Here is an 18,692-nt window from a genome sequence, read left to right as displayed (position 1 = left end):
CATCAGTTCACCACTGTTTAATATAACTCATTACAGTATCACTTGACAACTTTTACAGAGAAATTGATCTCTTTAGTAGCAAGCGTTTCCATTGCACAGAATTTAAATGTTTTACCTAGTATCGAGAATGATTGAATGATCTCATTAAATGTGACTTTCACTCTTGACTCTCATGGTTTTAATCAGAGTTCATTCTGAGTTGTATCAGAATCTAGATGTGCTTGTTTTTGTTTATTTTATTTCAATTTTTTTATTTTTTTTTTTTTATCAGTTATAGATAAAATCCAAATTAACAGAATTTGTGCTTGAATATTAAAATATTAGTTGAATATAAAATGTTATGATATTTATTCATTCTTATATATATATATATATATATATATATATATATATATATATATATATATATATATATATATATATATATATATATATATGGTAAATATTGATAATCTTTCTATAGTGTAAAGTGCATGTTTTGCTATGAAATCAAATGTTTATTGGCAAGCAGATTACAGTTATTACATTTAGGTGTGTATTTCTTTATTCACTGGTGATCATTTTATTTTTATTACCAATGTTTGTGTTGCTTATATTTAAGTTGCTTGTGTCTATGAAAAGTGGAGCTTGTTTAGGCTTGTTTTGTTGGCTTGTTCATGACTGAGCCACTCCTGAGTCTTGTAACTGAATTACCAGGCTGGCGTGGTGTGTCTCTTCAGCACCGTGCTACTGTCCCCCCTCCCCTTCACTTGCCTCTGACTTGTCCCCAGGATGTACTGTGTTTACTGGGATCTTTCTCTGGTTCATTAAATTAGTGAATGCGCTCACATGCGCGCACACACACACACACACACACACACACACACACACACACACACACACACACACACACACACACACACACACACACACACACACACACACACACACACACACACACACACACACACACACACACACACACACACACACACACACACACACACACACTTAGCTCCTTTCTTGTAAACAGTGAGGCAGCTGGATGCTGAGATGTGTGAACAGCAGCATTCTCTTCCTAGCCTGTTTCTGCCAGACATAATCACCATTTCTACAGTCCCCTCTGCAATATGTTTGATATTCATGATTAACACTTTAATTTCTTTTATCAGAAAGGTGCCAGAATTTCTCATATCCATGTAAACATTGATTTAATTGAGGTTGGCTCTGTGGAACTGTCAGCCAGGTATGTTTATGAATTTGGATTAGCAAAGTCAGTGCAGGTGTTTTGAGTGGCTTCCCAGGTAACCTAATATGGACCTTTGCAGAGTCATTTTCATCAGGGTTTCCACTGCTATATGCATAAGGTTTCTATGTACTTGAAGCTTACACACTTTTTCACCATTTTGCATTGGAAGCTTGTCCCTTCAGATTATGTACTATTTGTATTTAAGTCTTTCACTGGGTGTATTTGTAAGGAGCAGTGTTTAATGAATCATGCCTCTCACAAGAAAATCAGTCACTAGAAATATAAAACTTACTAAAAGAGAGATATTGTTGGAAGATATGTTGATGTCACAGTTCAAGTTTGCATTCACTCTAAAGCCATCTTGCATTTTCTTCCTGTACGTGTGTTTCTCAGGATGTTTCTCACATTGTTAGTCTGATGTAAAGTAATATCAATGATCTATTACTGTACAGCTTTTGTGTCATATTAGTGTAGAAATGTTAATAAGCCATAGATAATGCTTCCAGGTGTGGAAGGTTTCTATTTTATTTATTTATTTATTTGTTTATTTATTTATTTTTAGGACAAGGGATCCTTAACCTGTACTGGTTAAATGTGCTGATATCATGTAGGATGCATGTGTGACTCAAGATAAGATATTTGATAAGGAGATTTGCCGAACCATGTTTAAGTCTGTTCAGAGCAGAGCTTTTGGTGACAGAGACATAGTGGTGTGCTCTATGTGGATTAGAAGGAATGGAGAAAGTGGATATTATTGTGTGTACCCATGTACACCCAACATTCTTGACCCTTTTCCTAACCTCCAATCCTTTTGCTTATGCTGTTACCCTTTCTTCTCTACTGGCCTCTTCCAATCACAATCTTATATCTGTATCGGGTCCCATTGCTCCAAAACCCTCCTGAGATCACTGAAAGTATCTTATCAACTCCACTCCTCTAACTTCCAATCCTCAACCACTGCATTGTTGCATCTCCTACATTATCTCCTATCACTATTATCAAGCTAACTGCTCTTCTGATCTTGCAAACTGCATGCCTCCCTTCCTCCTGTGGCCTTGCTATACAAGACTTTCCTCTCTCTCTCTCTCACCTATAGTTTGTACATTGAATTGACCAGTACTATTCTCAATCATTCATCCCTTCCTCTGGTAAACTCTGGAACTCCCTACCAGCTTCTGTATTTCCACTTCCCTGTGACTTAATTAATTTAAAAGGGAGGTTTCAAAGCACTTATATTTTTTCTTTTGCTAGCTTTTTTTTTATATTATAATTATTATTAATCCTTAGGCAGTTCTCTCCCTACATAGAGATAGAGAGAAAAAAAGTGCAGTACAATGGTGATGTAAACCATTCTGCCTGGAGGTTGTTGATCAGCTGAAAAAAGAAAACCTCAAGATTGTGTTTAGGTTACATGTTGGGTAAAGAACATTACACAATCATGACATAAACCATTCTGTCAGGAGGTTGTTGATCAACTGATAAAGGAAAACATTAAGATGAGCATTGATCAAGAAGAGGGAATAGTACATACTGTACTTGTTATGGAAAGTTGTAGGTCATTGGTTCTCAGACAGGAAGCTGTGACCCATGGAGGACCATGGTGGACCACTGTAAGTGGTGTTCTATAGTTTCAGTGTATGGGTTTGTTATGCAATACAGTAGCCTCATGTTTGATAATGACTTTAAAGGTCACTCTGGAAAAAAAAAAAGGGGAAAATTATAGAAACATTGGTGCAGGTTATAGTGTTCATGAAGAAGTGGAGATGATTACATCACAAAGTTGTATCTTGTTTGGTGCTCATGATTTTTCTTCTTCCTTGTTATTAAACTGCAATCTCTGTCATGCTTCCTCCCAGGGGCCACCCCACGTGTGGGAAACAGCCGGACGAAGAGAGTAAAAAGTAATGTGGATGTTTCTGGCATGCTGGGAATGCTGAGACATGTGCACTAAAAGCTCACTGTGATGGAAACTGAATCAATACAAGCTTGGTTTAGTGGAAGGATTTTTCCTTAATTGTTTGAACAACTTATAGAAATAGTTTGCTCTTTTGAATAGAAATTCTGGCAGCTTTATCCACTACTGATTGCTCACTTTCTAAGGAGTAGTTTATCAACAATAGCTTGATTTTTTTTATATATTTTTTTATTTATTTATTTTTTTATTTATTATTTTTTTTTTTTTTTTGTAAATTTGAAAGAACACTGGTGGGTGTGATTACAAATGTGTGAGTTTGTGTATGTGGCTGCCAGGTCCCAGCTACTTCTCTTGGTGAGGCATATTGGCCTGGGTTACTGATGGCTAAATGGCGGGCATGTTCCAAACTTGTTCAGATTTAAATGGAAAATGTGTTGCTTCACTGTTTACTTGGTTTGCTTTGCTAAACTAGGTTTCTCTCTCTCTCTCTCTCTCTCTCTCTCTCTCTCTCTCTCTCTCTCTCTCTCTCTCTCTCTCTCTCTCTCTCTCTCTCTCTCTCTCTCTCTCTCTCTCTCTCTCTCTCTCTCTCTCTAGTAACCAAGAATTATTTTTAAACCAAAGCAAAATCAAAACATGATAAATCAGTTGTGGTGGGACAAGAGGACAGGATTGGAAGCAACAATGTCAAAAGGAAAGAGAAGGAAAAGAGACAGTCATTGGAAAGAATAAACAAGGTAGTGTATTTGGGGATAGGAGTGGAAAAGTGGGCTTGGAAAGTGAATTGAGGTGCTGACGAATGGGATGTCTTGAAAAATAGTGGTTATTCAGATGAGAAGAGAGTAACATAACTTTTAGTGTGGGAACCATTAAGGTTGTAATGGAACATATAAGGGTGAGAAGTGATATAATGAGTTGAAGTGCTTACACTTAAACTTTCCTTCTGAGAATGTTGAATCTTGACTATGAGGAAGTGAAGTGGGAACATCCCATGTGTGTTAAATTTTAAGTAACATGCTCAGGAAACTCTGAAGTTGTCCATCCAGTGTTTTTCACACACATGCATAGGTAGATATAATTAAGATTAGATGATTATTTATTTTTGTAATGAAACCCTCAGTTTAGATGGACCATAATATGATTGATGCTAAATTGCTACACATTATTCCTTACCTGCAGCAAATGTCCAGCAAGTGTTACTAGAATGGTATTCCAAGCACATGTTTTTCTGATGATATGTACTATATTGGTGAAGCTTTCCTTACATGTTAAATGAATGTTTTTGTCCTTCTCAGTGTCATAAATGTTTGTTTTTTCTGCTGAATATTTACTTTGTCTCTTGCTGCTTCTCATGTCAGACATTGAAACCTGCATGGAAGATTATGTAATTTTGTATTATTGTGTTGATTGAAATTTTCAAAACTTCCTCCTTGAAGTGAGGGAACATACCTTGCCACTTGCTGCTGCCAGGTCTGGGGAACAATGCCCTTTTCTTCTATCTTATTATAAAGGCTATTTGCCTATAAGGGATCCCAGCCAGGTGGACAGGTGTAGGTTGTTCAGAAGTATATTTGAAATTAGTTCACACTATCATTACTTGCCCAGCCAGTTGGATCCAAAATGTAGTAACTTGGAAATCCATTAAACTGAGGGTTGATTGCAATAGACAGTAGTATTAACATAGCATAGCTATAAGTACTGTTGATCCTTTGCTAACTCGGATTAATATGGGGAAAGGTTGGTCCGATAAATGGCAATGTCCAACTTATACGAATCCAACCCCCCACCCCCTCCCCCCGAAAAAAAGGAGGGGGGAGCAGGCAGTTCAACTTGGACTTTAGAGGGCCGGTGCAGGATTTATTTTGAGATTATTGTCTCTCCGAAGCCTTCAGACCCTAAATTACCACATGGTGTAGCTTATTTTTTTTATAATTAAATACCCCTCCCATCAGGAAGCCATTTTTAAATGTCTCGTGCAGTTGCATTATAGCATGAGTCATGCCCTAAAAAAATTATGTATCACTTAATGCTTGTGTCTATGCAAAAAATTTTATATGAATATTTTTCTCTTGAAAAATTTAAACCTTTGGTGTGTCTCTCTCACTCAGTGACTCAGTATGTGGCCAAGCGTCAAAATTCTAATTCTCATCAAAGCTGATGGGTTCTTCTGAACCCTCATCGCAAAAAGTTTAGGGGAATTGACCAAAATGGATTTATGAATTTTTTTTTTCTCCCACATCTACATGGTTGGACAACCTCTTCCGTAAAACAAGGAGGCAGTAGGGATTAGCACCCTCTCTCTCTCTCTCTCTCTCTCTCTCTCTCTCTCTCTCTCTCTCTCTCTCTCTCTCTCTCTCTCTCTCTCTCTCTCTCTCTCTCTCTCTCTCTCTCTCTCTCTCTCTCTCTCTCTCTCTCTCTCTCTCTCTCTCTCTCTCTCTCTCTCTCTCTCTGTGTGTGTGTGCATGTGTGGGCATGCACATAGACTGATAATAATAGTAATGATAGTAATGATAATAATAATATGAGAGAGAGAGAGAGAGAGAGAGAGAGAGAGAGAGTTGCAGGAAGTAGCACAGGGCTGGTGCTAATACTCCCTTGACTTTCCTCCTCCCTTGAGTCCCTTCCCTTTACGGTGGGGGTCAACAGCCGTTACTTTTGAAACCCAGCTGCAGAAGTGACCAGTGAATGTGTACTGCAGCCTATTTAGAGAAATGATTACCCTAAACTTTTTGTGATGTATGAGTGAATAATATTTTCTAGAGAAGTGAAGGTCTGATACATTATCATCCTATCATGCTCCTGGAAGTCACCATTGAATAAACAATCATGTGTGAAAATTTCATGTAAATCGGATGAATGCAAATAGCAAAACAAAGATGAAATTATGAAAGATCATTAGGAGCGAATACCTCACTTCAAAAATTTTCACTAAATCGGTATAAACTCTGATTGACTTTTGTTTAGTATCATTTTAAAATACAGCAAAAGGGCAATTTTTTTTGTTGAAATAAAATAATGTCAAGAGAAAACAAAATAGAAGGAAGTAAAGAAAAAAGGGGGGGAGGGAAACGGGCCGGCAGTTCAACTTGGACTTTAGTCCCTGGGTTGGTCAGAGTATGACTTATTGCGAAATCCGAGTTATTGAGGTTCAACAGTATAAACACACACTTACACACACTGATCTGTTTTTAATGCAGCTTCAGACAGCTACTATTCCTTACTTTTTGGAATGCTTACCACCACAACTTGTGATCGCCATATATTTGTGTGTCATGGACCTTCATAGCACTAGTGTTTTATCAGCTGAAATGTCTCCTGGGCTGGCAACCACGAATGTGTGCAACTTGTATGGGAAGTAAGGGGGCTATTCAGACAGTGTGTGTATCATATAACTCATTCTAGATTGAGTAGTGTCTGGTTAAGGTTAAGATGTGTGTTGTTGATCCAGAGTGGAGATAGGAGAGGGATTCTTGCTTTCAGAATGTCAAGTTAGACCTCTGTACTGCTACGTTTATGCAACAGTCTTGCTTTGCATTTTCTAGATATTTCAGCTACTGACTACAGAAGCACATTTACTTTCTCTTATAAATTGCCTTTTTTTTCTAATTTTCAGAATAAGATTGAATATAATTTTTGGAAATGCTTGTTCTAAATTTGTGTTTTCTGGAATTCCAATGTTTAGCTGCTGAATCTGCATCAAGATCAGTGCATGTGCCAGCCTTGGTTTGCAGAGATAAATTTGTTACCAGTCTTATTTTTAATGCTTTGGCAGTACTAATGTTCTGATTGCTCATCTGTATTACTCAATCAGAATGTCTTTATGTGTTTGATAGGTAGATTTATAAAATTAAAGTAACTTTTTTTTTTTTTTTTTTTTTTTTCTTGTTTGTTCCCAGTGTCACCATGAGGAAGAGTGATTTTTTTATAGTACTGCTCCCAGACTCCAACAGAAGCAAAACATGCCTGTTATGACTGACTGAGCAAGCAGTCAAGACACACATGCCAGGGTATTCTAATGCTCATTATGTTATTGCAGGGGACTCGATGGTCGATCTCGGTCGACCACACCAGACCCACTCTCTCCGGAGAGACCCATGCAGACTTCCCCGCCAGTTCCTGGAGGCCCCCGCACTGGGCCATCCAGTCCCAGCGGTCAGCAGATGTACCAGGGTGTTCCTGGCTCCCCCACGCTGCATCACCGCATGAAGCAGCTTGGAGGAGTGCCCACACCCCTCGCCATGTCTTCTCCTCTTCGTCGATCGAACCCGAGCACTCCGACGCAGCCACGCCGCCCTGATTTTATTGGCATTGGAAATGATGGGAATCGAGGACCACCTCAGTACTATCCTCAGTTTTCCTATGAGCCTCCCCATTCTTCCCACACCAACGGTTCACCCCAGCGGCGCTACATGTCTGAGTCTGAACTGATTCGTCAACCCCCAGACACGAGCTCTGCCTACCCTCGCACCACCACCATGTTTGACAACATCCAGGAGCTGGCCGGCTCGCCCCAGCATGGCCAGTACACATGGCGGGACCAGTCACCTCCCCAGTACTGCCCGGGTGGTCCTAATGATCCAGGTGTCATATACCAGTCTTGTGGGTCTCAGGAGTATCGGTCCAACCCAACCAGCCCCACTCAGACATGCCCCTCCTCCCATTACTACCACCCCGTTCACACCCAGATAGCTGGTGTGCACAGTGGGCATTATCAGGCCCAGCACCAGCCCACCTTCACCCACATGGGACACCCACCCCTCCAGGCCTACCCGCCACAGCAGCAGGTCAATGTTGGCCGCAGAAACTCCGGTCCAAGTTATGTGGGTCCTCAGTCGCCTCAGATCAGACGGAAGAACTATGGGGGTGGTCTGGTGACACCCCCAACTCCCACGGAAGGCAGCAGGCCCAGCCCTGTCCAGAAGCGTCCTGTGTCTTTTGTGAGGTCTCTAGACATGATGGATAGCATAGAAATGTCTTCACGAGGCCCACCCCACCACCCGGGCCCTCCCCATGGGCCAGCACACGATGGCCACCATGCCGGCATTCACGGGCCCCGGGGGCCTCACAGTGGCACCCTGAGTCCCACACACACCCCAAAACCTGACCACCGCCTAGCCACGCCTCAGGATATTGACAGGCGTTCTGCATATGACATGAATTATGAAATAAGTGTGTGAACACTTTGAATTGCAAGGTTGTCCCAGAATTTGCATTAATGAGTGTCTTCAGTGTATGTCTATGTAAACCATTCTGGCCATGAGAGCTGGGTCAGCATCAGATGTGTGTGTGTGTGTGTGTGTGTGTGTGTGTGTGTGTGTGTGTGTGTGTGTGTGTGTGTGTGTGTGTGTGTGTGTATGAGTCTTTGTGTAAAGGTGGTTATGTGACATTGTGCCAAGTTTTAATGATCCACCTGAGACACTTCAGTTTTTAAAGGTGTGATAAAAGTCTTTGTTGGGAAATTCAGGCACTTCTTGCCAAGTGTGCACCAATGCTAGTCACAAATATTGTTTACAGTTAAAAGACGATGACTTGATGATGGAGTCAGAAAAAAAGTGTTGCAGTGTGCAGCTGAGGCATCCAAGGATATTATGGCTGTTGGTGTAGGTAATGTGGCATCCCTGGCCAACATGGTAATGCTGGTAGGAAATGTGTTTCCCCTCATAATGATCCTCAATTGCATTGTTGTTAATGGAGATATTTTATGGATATATATATATATATATATATATATATATATATATATATATATATATATATATATATATATATATATATATATATATATGTATGCATTGAATGATGTGTACGGTGGGCATTGGAAAGCATTCGTTCTCCATTTTGCAGGAAGTTTACCATAGATTTGTAATTCTGGGTATGAATCTTAAGCCATGTGTATAGGTGAAGGGAAGATGTCTTCATATTTTATTACTTTTTTAATTGGTTTGCTCATCCTCATAATGTAACTAATCACAGTGGTATATTCACCTTTATTCTAATCTGTAGAACAAGAGCTTTTGAATCTTGACCTCTGACCTCTATGATCACCTCACAGACTTAGCCTCAACCCACCAAGAGCTCCTCAATACTGTCTCTCCAGCAGCCTCCACCTTCTACATTCCTGTTCTCTGTACATTGTATTTGCTGGTAAGTGTAACTCCCTCTCAAGTATTAACTTAGTTATACTGATGAGTTGTTTGAGTTCATAATCATACTCTCTGAGGATACCTACTACCATGTACCCAATTAATGGATTGTGTTTATTGCCCTTCCGTCTCGTTGGTGTTTTCTCTAATGAACATCCGGCTATTACAGACTGGTCAGGCACACAGCATCATGTTATGTAAATTGTGGATATATTATGCATGCTTACACTGATTTTATGATGACTATTGGTTGATCAGTATCAGAATTATTTCTGCTTTAGAAGTATCCTGATATTTTTTAAAGATATTCTGTACTTGATAAAAGTTACTATTTCATATATTTTATGAATTATTTTTAGTAATGAATTCACAAATGTGTGGTCAGTACAAGTTAGTTATAAATTCTATATTTGAGTGATTACTGAGTTGTGCTTCTGTCTAACAATGGTAAATGTGAAGGGGACTGTGGCAGAAACTTACCCACCTTCCCACCACCACCATATCTGCAACTAAATACTGTTGTGCACTTTTCTATGTGAAGAAATAGCCATTGTAACAGAGAAACTGGTTTCCCCACAAGAGCAGCTAGCAGCAGGTTCCTGGGATGCCTCCCTCGCAGTGTGACAAGCCTCTTGTAGCAACGGCAGGATGCGCTTGGATGAGGTCCAGTAAGTGGCAAGATGGTCTCATGTGGGACACCTGCCAGCCAATTTATTGTAAAATTAGAGACTAAATTGTCAAGATTTTGTTAACTTTTGCTATGTGAAAATCCTCACCAAAATTTATGGTTGATGTGTGTCTTGCTCACTCTTAAGTCTTTTCTTCCTCAGTAATGGTAGTGAAATTGTATTTTTGATTTTGAATATGTGGTTTGTGAAAGTACTAACTGGTGTATTATCTGCTCCGGAAAAGTTATGGTTGTAGTCCAGGATCTTCCAGAATTTTGCATTTCACATGAACAGTCTCATAAACACTGGATCAATTATTAGAGTTAAAGGGAGCACAATTTTAAGAATTAACATCATCATTTGAGTCACACAAGATGACAATCATGAGGTGCAGAAATAGAGTACTGAAGGCAAGGTGATGGAGAGGCTTAGTTAATGTGAGGGAAGTGTGCAGGGCTTACATGGGCTCCTCTCTTTGTGTGTGTGTGTGTGTATATATATATATATATATATATATATATATATATATATATATATATATATATATATATATATATATATATATATATATATATATATATATATATATATATATATATATATATATATATATATATATATATATATATATATATATATATATATATATATATATATATATATATATATATATATATATATATATATATATATATATATATATATATATATATACACACACACACACACACACACACACACACACACACTGTACATGCTCAATAATTAAATTTGTTGTACAGTCTTTTCTAGTAACAAAAATTTTTATCTAGGCCATACAATTTTCACCAGTCTTGGCATTGTTCTCAGTGGTAATGTGTGCACCAACTTTTATGGAAGTTTACTTTATGAGTAATTGAAGTTACAATTAGTGTGTCAGTGGAAGAGTTCATTCCAGATGAGTCAGGTTTTCTCCTCTGTGGCTGATGCTACTCTGTGTGGGCACATCACCTGAGGTTCTCATTTGTACCAGACCAGCATCAGCATCAGTTGAGCAAGACAGATGGCTGATGCATAGCCACATGGAGGCATTTGTCATCAATAGATACCCACCGTAGTGTTCTGCACACAGCTCTCCTCATTGCCTTGGTTAGGATTTATGGGATTTGTTTGAATTTTTGGAGATTTTTCCTTTTGGAGTACTCCAGAGTGTGAACTATTGTACAGTTTGAGAGATTCAGCGTTTTGTTACACCAGGGCACTGTGTTGGTTCCCGTTTGCTTGAAGTGTGATGATAGTATTAGACATTTTATTTATGTATTTTTTACCAAGAAATATTGGAATGAAAAAAAAAAAAATTACTCCACTAAATGAATTCAGTTGAGAGGCTGTCTTATGGCCTCAGTATTTGGGAGGGTGAGGGGAGGGAGGGAAAGTAAAGTTGAAGAAATATATAAAAAGTTAGCTTTCTCCAAGTATTTGACAAAATATAATATATTAATATGTTTAGTACTACACAAATTAATCGGGTTTAACGGGACGGGTTGGGTCAGGACAGTGATGAAGGTCTTGGTTGAACAAAACATTGAGAACTTAGGAACAAAGCATGAGATGCCATGAAATCCTGTGTCGAACAAAAAAGGTTGTATTTGAGTCTTCACCAGACTTAACAAACTGTTCTGTGCACTGCTGAGATACTTTAGAAAAGTCAGTAGTGCATATAAAAACCTTGAAAAATCTGAACTCTTGGGAATCATTAATATTGTTTTATAATATAGCAGTGGAGTCAGTGGAGGTTTTTCTTGAATATCTTCGACATGAGTCATGAAAAAAGTCAGAATGGTGTAACAGTGAAGCCATTTAAGTGAGAGACAAATGCAGCTCACTAAATCTGTGATGAGAACCATCGGACAGTGGGAGTTGTTGAGGTGTTGCAGTGGTGGGATGCTGTAAGGACATTTATCCATGAATTAACACAATTTCATTAATACTGGACTATATACACTATAAGGGGAACTTCTGAATGATCACCAAAATTCATGAAGTATTTCTTTCATTACCAATTCAACTAATTAGTCAATGTTATCACTTACACAATTATAATGGCGGTGGATGTTACATGAATGATCCTTCTCTTGTTTGTAATAAACCTGTGTGTTGAAGAGGGAGAGTACTGTTGGTGATGTCCTTAGGTGTTTCTATTGGCAGATGGATATATTTTAGTGTAGCTGGACAGACTTCCTCTCCCCCACCACCATCAGTAACACACTGACCCAATCCCCCACTCCTTCCTCCTGAATTCAACCACCCTAGAATGTAGTGTCCTTCCATCACGAGGCAGACAGTTGTGTGTGTGTGCCTCACAGACCACCTCCCCTCCACTTCCTTTAGCTGCATCACCACATCAGACAACCTTCACTCCATGCTCACCACTCTGTTTCTACCATCCTGTCTCCCCACCACTCACCTCTGTTTTATTTATTTTCTCTCATCCCAGATCTTAAATTGAGCTTGAAATTTCTTCAGCACACTCAATATTCCTAGCTGCTAATTATAACATTGATTCCTTCCATATTAGTCTTGATAAATTTTATCCATAAAAGTATAATTTGGTCTTCCTCGCTACACACACCCAGCCATTACAATTTGTTTGTCCCTCCCATACGCTTATATGTGAAGGATTTTATTTAACATAATTGTATACTGGATTTTTTTATTTATTTATTTATTTTATTTTTTTATGATTAAGTTTCATCTTTTTAAAATAAACTTGATTGTATTATTAAAGCCTGCAACCAATCATACAATCATGTTATGTTTAAAGTCCCTGATATCAGTGTGCTCAGTCAATAAAACAAAAATGTAAAATACTACTATAGAATATGATGCCATCAAGATGTTATGATAATTTTATTATTAAAATGTAAGAAAGAGAATGGTTTTAATTAGTCATAAGTTGAGTAGCACTGACATTCGAGTCTTGTTTGGATGTCTATCTGTCTGTGTAACAGCGTGGCTACAGGAATCATAAGGGACATTGATTATGTATTTTTACAATTGCCAGATTCTTAAATTAAGTACTGTAATATATGTTTGCAGAGTTGTTGCTTTTCATTGAGGATAAGTTTTTCTTCCGACCAGCCAATAAAACTCCCATCAATATTACATGGAAACAGATTTATGTTTTAATGCTTTGTTATCATGTTCTGGTTGCTGGAGGTTTGAGGATAATGGCTGTAGAAATGTGACTTGGTTTAGAATAGTATTTCATGTAATTCATCATGTTTTGTAGTCTTCAAAAATTACCCCCATGTTTGTCTTGATATTGTTGCTTTGGTAACATATCTTGCCCCTTGTGCTCACTCCTGATTTTTGTTATCAAATATTGTCTTTCCTCAAGTTTTGAAATGTTTTAGCATTTTATGGACCAATGTGGAGATGTCTCAGAGTAACCTAAACCTAACACCACCATCACCACTCATCATTGTGCTGCAGCTTTAGATAATGGAAGTTATCTATTGCTGAACTCACTTAGATATCACCATCATTAGGATCATCAGACCTGTATAATCACCATATTGTCATCTTGTCATCATCATCGTCATTCATCATCATCCATGTTATTATTATACAGCTAGAAAGAGAGAGAGATTGCGAGAGAGAAAGAAACATAAAGAGTGAGAGTATTACATTTTTACAGTCCCATTTCCACATCATTACCGGGAACCAAACACTTGGATGTTGCCTCATCACCCAACTTGCCTCATCCTCATCCATTATTAGTAGTATAGTGATGTTTTCTACACTAATCATTCATATACCTTATATAATCCCTCATCAGCCCTCCCCTCCTCCCCCCACACTAAGTATTAACAATTTGTGTCGTAGGTGCCATCCATCCCCAACCATCCTTCCCCTTTCCTCTCACACACACACACACACACACACACACGTTTTTCCAGCTTAAAATCAACATTATTTTCTGTATTCTATCACAAATGAGCTTATGTCTTCTTTTAACTGCATTAAAGAAATATACATACTAGTGTGGGCTTCCTTTATTGTTCTATTATTTCAAGCAATGCTTTCAGAAGATAGACTTGCTTGTACATGCTATATATTAATTTATATATCATTTTGAAAAGATTGTATTTTCCTGTTTTCTTTTCCTCCACAAATATGAATGAGTTGCATGGTATCGTGTTCATTTCCTATCACTGTTGTCTTGTACTTCAAAAACTTACTGGCAGCATATTGTTTTTCTATTTATTTTTCTATTATTATCTCTTTCCTGAAGCTCCATATTTACTACACTGTTCCTTCTTTGCCCGATATTTCCCTTCTTTGCTGTCATGCGCTTAATTGTAACCAGACTGCATACCTGTTTTCTTCATTTGTATGTTATGTAGGTAGTGTCTTCCTCTTCATTTTAAGCCCTGTACATAAGAAGGTTCCAGTGCACCAAAAAACAATGCATATTGATTGCCAATTATGTCTTTCTTACTGATACATTTTGGTTCATCATTATTTATGAAGAAATTTTACTAAAAAATAAAAAAAATAAATAAAAAAATAAATAATGAAAAAATTAATAAAATAAATAAATAAATGTGAATATTTGTTTTGTCAAAATGCAATGCTTGATTACTACAAACGTGCTTGATTTGACATTCTTGGCTATTCATGTTGTGCCTTGTTGGCCAGCTGTCAGCTAATGGGAACAGTTTTGCAGTCCCTTGCAGCTGGTGGCTGGCTAATAAGAGACCAGAGTTGCTTGGATGCAGTAGTACCTTGTATTGCAGGACCTCAAATAAACTGTAGTTTTACCCAAGTTGGAGTGTGTTGTACTGACTGCAAGTATGATTCACTAAGACGTCCATATACATGGAGCCTCATTTATGTTTCCTTCTTAACACTCATATGCTACATTCCAGATTGCTGTTTCATTTTGGAAAATTGTTCAACATATGTTTTTGCTCTTCCTGTGAACACTACCTTCCCATACCCTCTTCTTAACAGTACTCTTAACATTCATCTCACTTCTCCCTTGCCCCAACACACTTACACTCCCAGCACACAACTGCGCATGAACACACCATGTTCTGTGTCATGTGCCCAGAGAATAAAAGATTAAAGCTTCATAAATCAGAGCTTTATATCATTGTCTGCTGTGTACATAAAGAGGCTGCTTGTCAATCTCCCCTTAGTCATTTGTATAAAGAATTTACAAATTAAAAGAAAATATGTACATAAATGTTTGTTTTCTTGGCTTTACTTATAATATATGATGCAGCAACTAACCCTGGATCCAGCAACCTTCTACTTGAGCTACACTCTGACCATCACTACATTAATATCAATACAGAGAATTACAGATCTTGACTAACTAACAAGACTAAAGGCCGATTTACACCGGAGACGAGGCACACGACGCACGAGTCGGGCTGACTTTGGGTATGTTCACACGGGGCGTGATGCTAGGGGAGAGATATTCACTGTGGTGGAGGCTGGTTGACTTGACAGTTCCTGACATGGAAGAGGAGGTGGAGGAAATGAGTTATTAATGTTATCTTTAGCTTTGAATAATAAGAGGAAAAGGAATTGGGTATATCAAGCAAATATGAAATGACTGGAATGTGAATATCATGATCTTATTTAAGAACTAGAAATGGATGAGGGAAATTTGGATAGTATTTTAGACTGACTCCAGCTCAGTTCTCTGAAGTTCTATCATTCAATGAACAAGATATTAAGAAGCAAAGCACCAACTACAGGACATCCATCAGTTCATGGTAAAGGACAGTGAATGAGTGAGGAAGAATTGAGGAGTAAGGTCAGTGTGATCAGAAAAAGTTATGCCTCTGGAGACGAAAGCACAAAGGCGGGAGTCCCAAGGACCCATTGATGCTATGGCCAGAAAAAGTGCCTGCCCAACGATCTTGGAATCGGTACGCGCAGTGTGGCTGGCGTCTGTCCCAAAGTTTTGCATCCGGTGTGAACACTCCTATTAGAAATACACTGAGGCGATTTTAAGCCACGCAGCTTCGCACCTCATGTATTGTCTTCAGTGTGAAACGGCCTTAACATTTACAACCACGGCCCAAAAATAATTAACATTGCACATGTGTGGGAGGGTGTACAGTACACACACACACACACACACACACACACACACACACACACACACACATATATATATATATATATATATATATATATATATATATATATTAGATGCTTTAATAATAGGAAATAAATAAATAAATACACGCACACACACACACACACACTTATATATATATATATATATATATATATATATATATATATATATATATATATATATATATATATATATATATATATATATATTATTAGAATGTTCATAAATAGTATTGCACAAATATTTACATACAAGTCTGAGTTTCAGTTCAAAATGGTATGTACCTGTTGCATTCTTTATAGAATTGTTTCTTGTGTCAAAAGGCAAAGTATATAAATGGCAGAAATTAATATCAAGAAATACTACTAATAATATTCAATATTTTGTGGGAAAAAAGGACCTTTCCTTTGAAAAAATGTGAAAAAAAGCTCACTGAACATGTCGATATTTGTATGCATGACATATGAAGTGTGGTATATCTGAATTTCTAAGACTGAAGATGAAAGAAGAGGAAAAAAAAAAAGCTTGGGAAGGTCATGCTAGGTTATGTAACAACATGCTGGTCAATGTGTTTGGTGTTCAGTGATGGACAGGAAGCTAAAATTCCAGCATGCAGCAAGACAAAATGTCACCTTCCACTCAAGGATGAGTCTTGGTTGTAGCATTTTTGGACATGGGCAATTTAGAAACATATAGGAAAAAGAAAAAAAAAAAAAAAAAAAAAAAAAAAAAAAAAAAAACTAATGTCTGAGTTTGGATGAAAGTGCACACCATTTTGATTTATAAATAAAAACTTGGAACACTGGCAAAAGAGCTATAAGGAAACCAGATGGAATGTTTGTGATATTGCAATCAAGAGAGATTGGAATAAGAGAATGAATTAAATTAGTGAATTGAAATCTAAGTAAAATTATATAGTACATGAGAATGAGATGATGGTATTTGCTGCTGACATATATATATATATATATATATATATATATATATATATATATATATATATATATATATATATATATATATATATATATATATATATATATATATATATATATATATATATATATATATATATATATATATATATATATATATATATATATATATATATATATATATATATATATATATATATATATATATATATATATATATATATATATATATATATATATATATATATATATATATATATATATATATATATATATATATATATATATATATATATATATATATATATATATATATATATATATATATATATATATATATATATATATATATATATATATATATATATATATATATATATATATATATATATATATATATATATATATATATATATATATATATATATATATATATATATATATATATATATATATATATATATATATATATATATATATATATATATATAACTGGATATATGAAGTGACATTGGATACTCACAAAAGCAGAGGTATGCCAAAGTGAAGAAAACATGAGTGTCAATCCCAGGTGTGAGTCAAAGAGGAGAGCCATTGGGTGAATGCTGTTTTCCCAAGGTGCGAGTTGAAGTAGCAACAGGGAGCCATGGGGGTGAAGGTGCTTTCAATACATGTTCCAAATTTCATTACCATTGGTATCATAATGTAAGCCAAAAACAGCTATTCAATTGTTCAATTATGATCACATTTAAATTCTAAGTTGCCAAGGTATAATTCAAATAACAAATTGTTTGCAGAAAAAATGAGTGCTCGTGCCAGTAGAAAAGTAATTTCGGGCATCCATTAATTTTGGCATGCCACAGTACTGAAATTCCTAATTTCTGGATCTTACATATGATGTGTTACGGAATGATGTATCAAATTACTCTTCGTTGACTTTGAATATGAAATGGGAGGTGAAATGATACCAAATGTATATGGGGAAAGTGAAGATTAAATAATGTCAAGCATGATGACAGTGAGTCATACACTGAACCTGAATGAGATTCATTTAGGAGCAGAGAATGAGAAATGTGATGACATAAAGAAAAGCATAATAAGTAAAGCAGGTGTGAGATTAACACTATGTGAGGAAAGCCCTTGTCAGATGGGAGATGTATTACAGCACACAAGCTGAAGTGTTAAAGATGTCACTTGGGTTTGTGCCTCCATCACACCAGCTCCTGATGCTTGAATCATCACATCTCCCTCACCACTCCCAGGCATATTTGACACCATCTTAATGCAGCCCATCACTCACTCAAATCACAAAAAATGAGAAGTTGCAAGAGCGACACAGTATCAATGCTGGGCAGACCCACAACTGAATCATCCTGTCGAATGTTCAGCCATGTGCCACTGCTAAACCTAATTAACACTTAGATCTGCTATATGTTTTTCACATAATTCAGAGTTAAGGGAATCTTTGATTTGTATTTATGAAAATAAATCTATATTTATACAATCATAAATCTGGAACACTGCCACGGGTAGGATAACAATAACCAAAATATACCACGTCCAGTGTCCATGGAAGGTTCCTGAGCCTCACACCACACTATGCATAGCGTTTAAAGGTTACATATCCCTCAGCCTTGAAAATGTTTCAGAGGTTTAAATCTTAA

General features: G+C 36.9%; 1 protein-coding gene across 2 annotated transcripts in view; it reads left to right on the top strand.

The window, feature by feature from the left end:
* Nucleotides 1–10,461, top strand: part of LOC123513818 (palmitoyltransferase ZDHHC5-like) — a 47,562-nt gene extending 37,101 nt beyond the window's left edge. For both annotated transcript variants that reach the window (XM_045271184.1, XM_045271183.1), the window contains one exon: nt 7,177–10,461. In XM_045271184.1, coding sequence (XP_045127119.1) covers nt 7,177–8,317 — 1,141 coding nt within the window. In that variant the 3' untranslated portion in view covers nt 8,318–10,461. The remainder of the gene's footprint in view (nt 1–7,176) is intronic.
* The last annotated feature ends 8,231 nt before the right edge of the window (nt 10,462–18,692 follow it).

This window comes from Portunus trituberculatus, chromosome 37, assembly GCF_017591435.1.
Source record: "Portunus trituberculatus isolate SZX2019 chromosome 37, ASM1759143v1, whole genome shotgun sequence".
In the NCBI taxonomy this organism is placed as follows: Eukaryota; Metazoa; Arthropoda; class Malacostraca; order Decapoda; family Portunidae; genus Portunus; species Portunus trituberculatus.
Note: the sequence above shows the minus strand (reverse complement) of the source record. Positions and strands in the feature narration are given on the sequence as shown.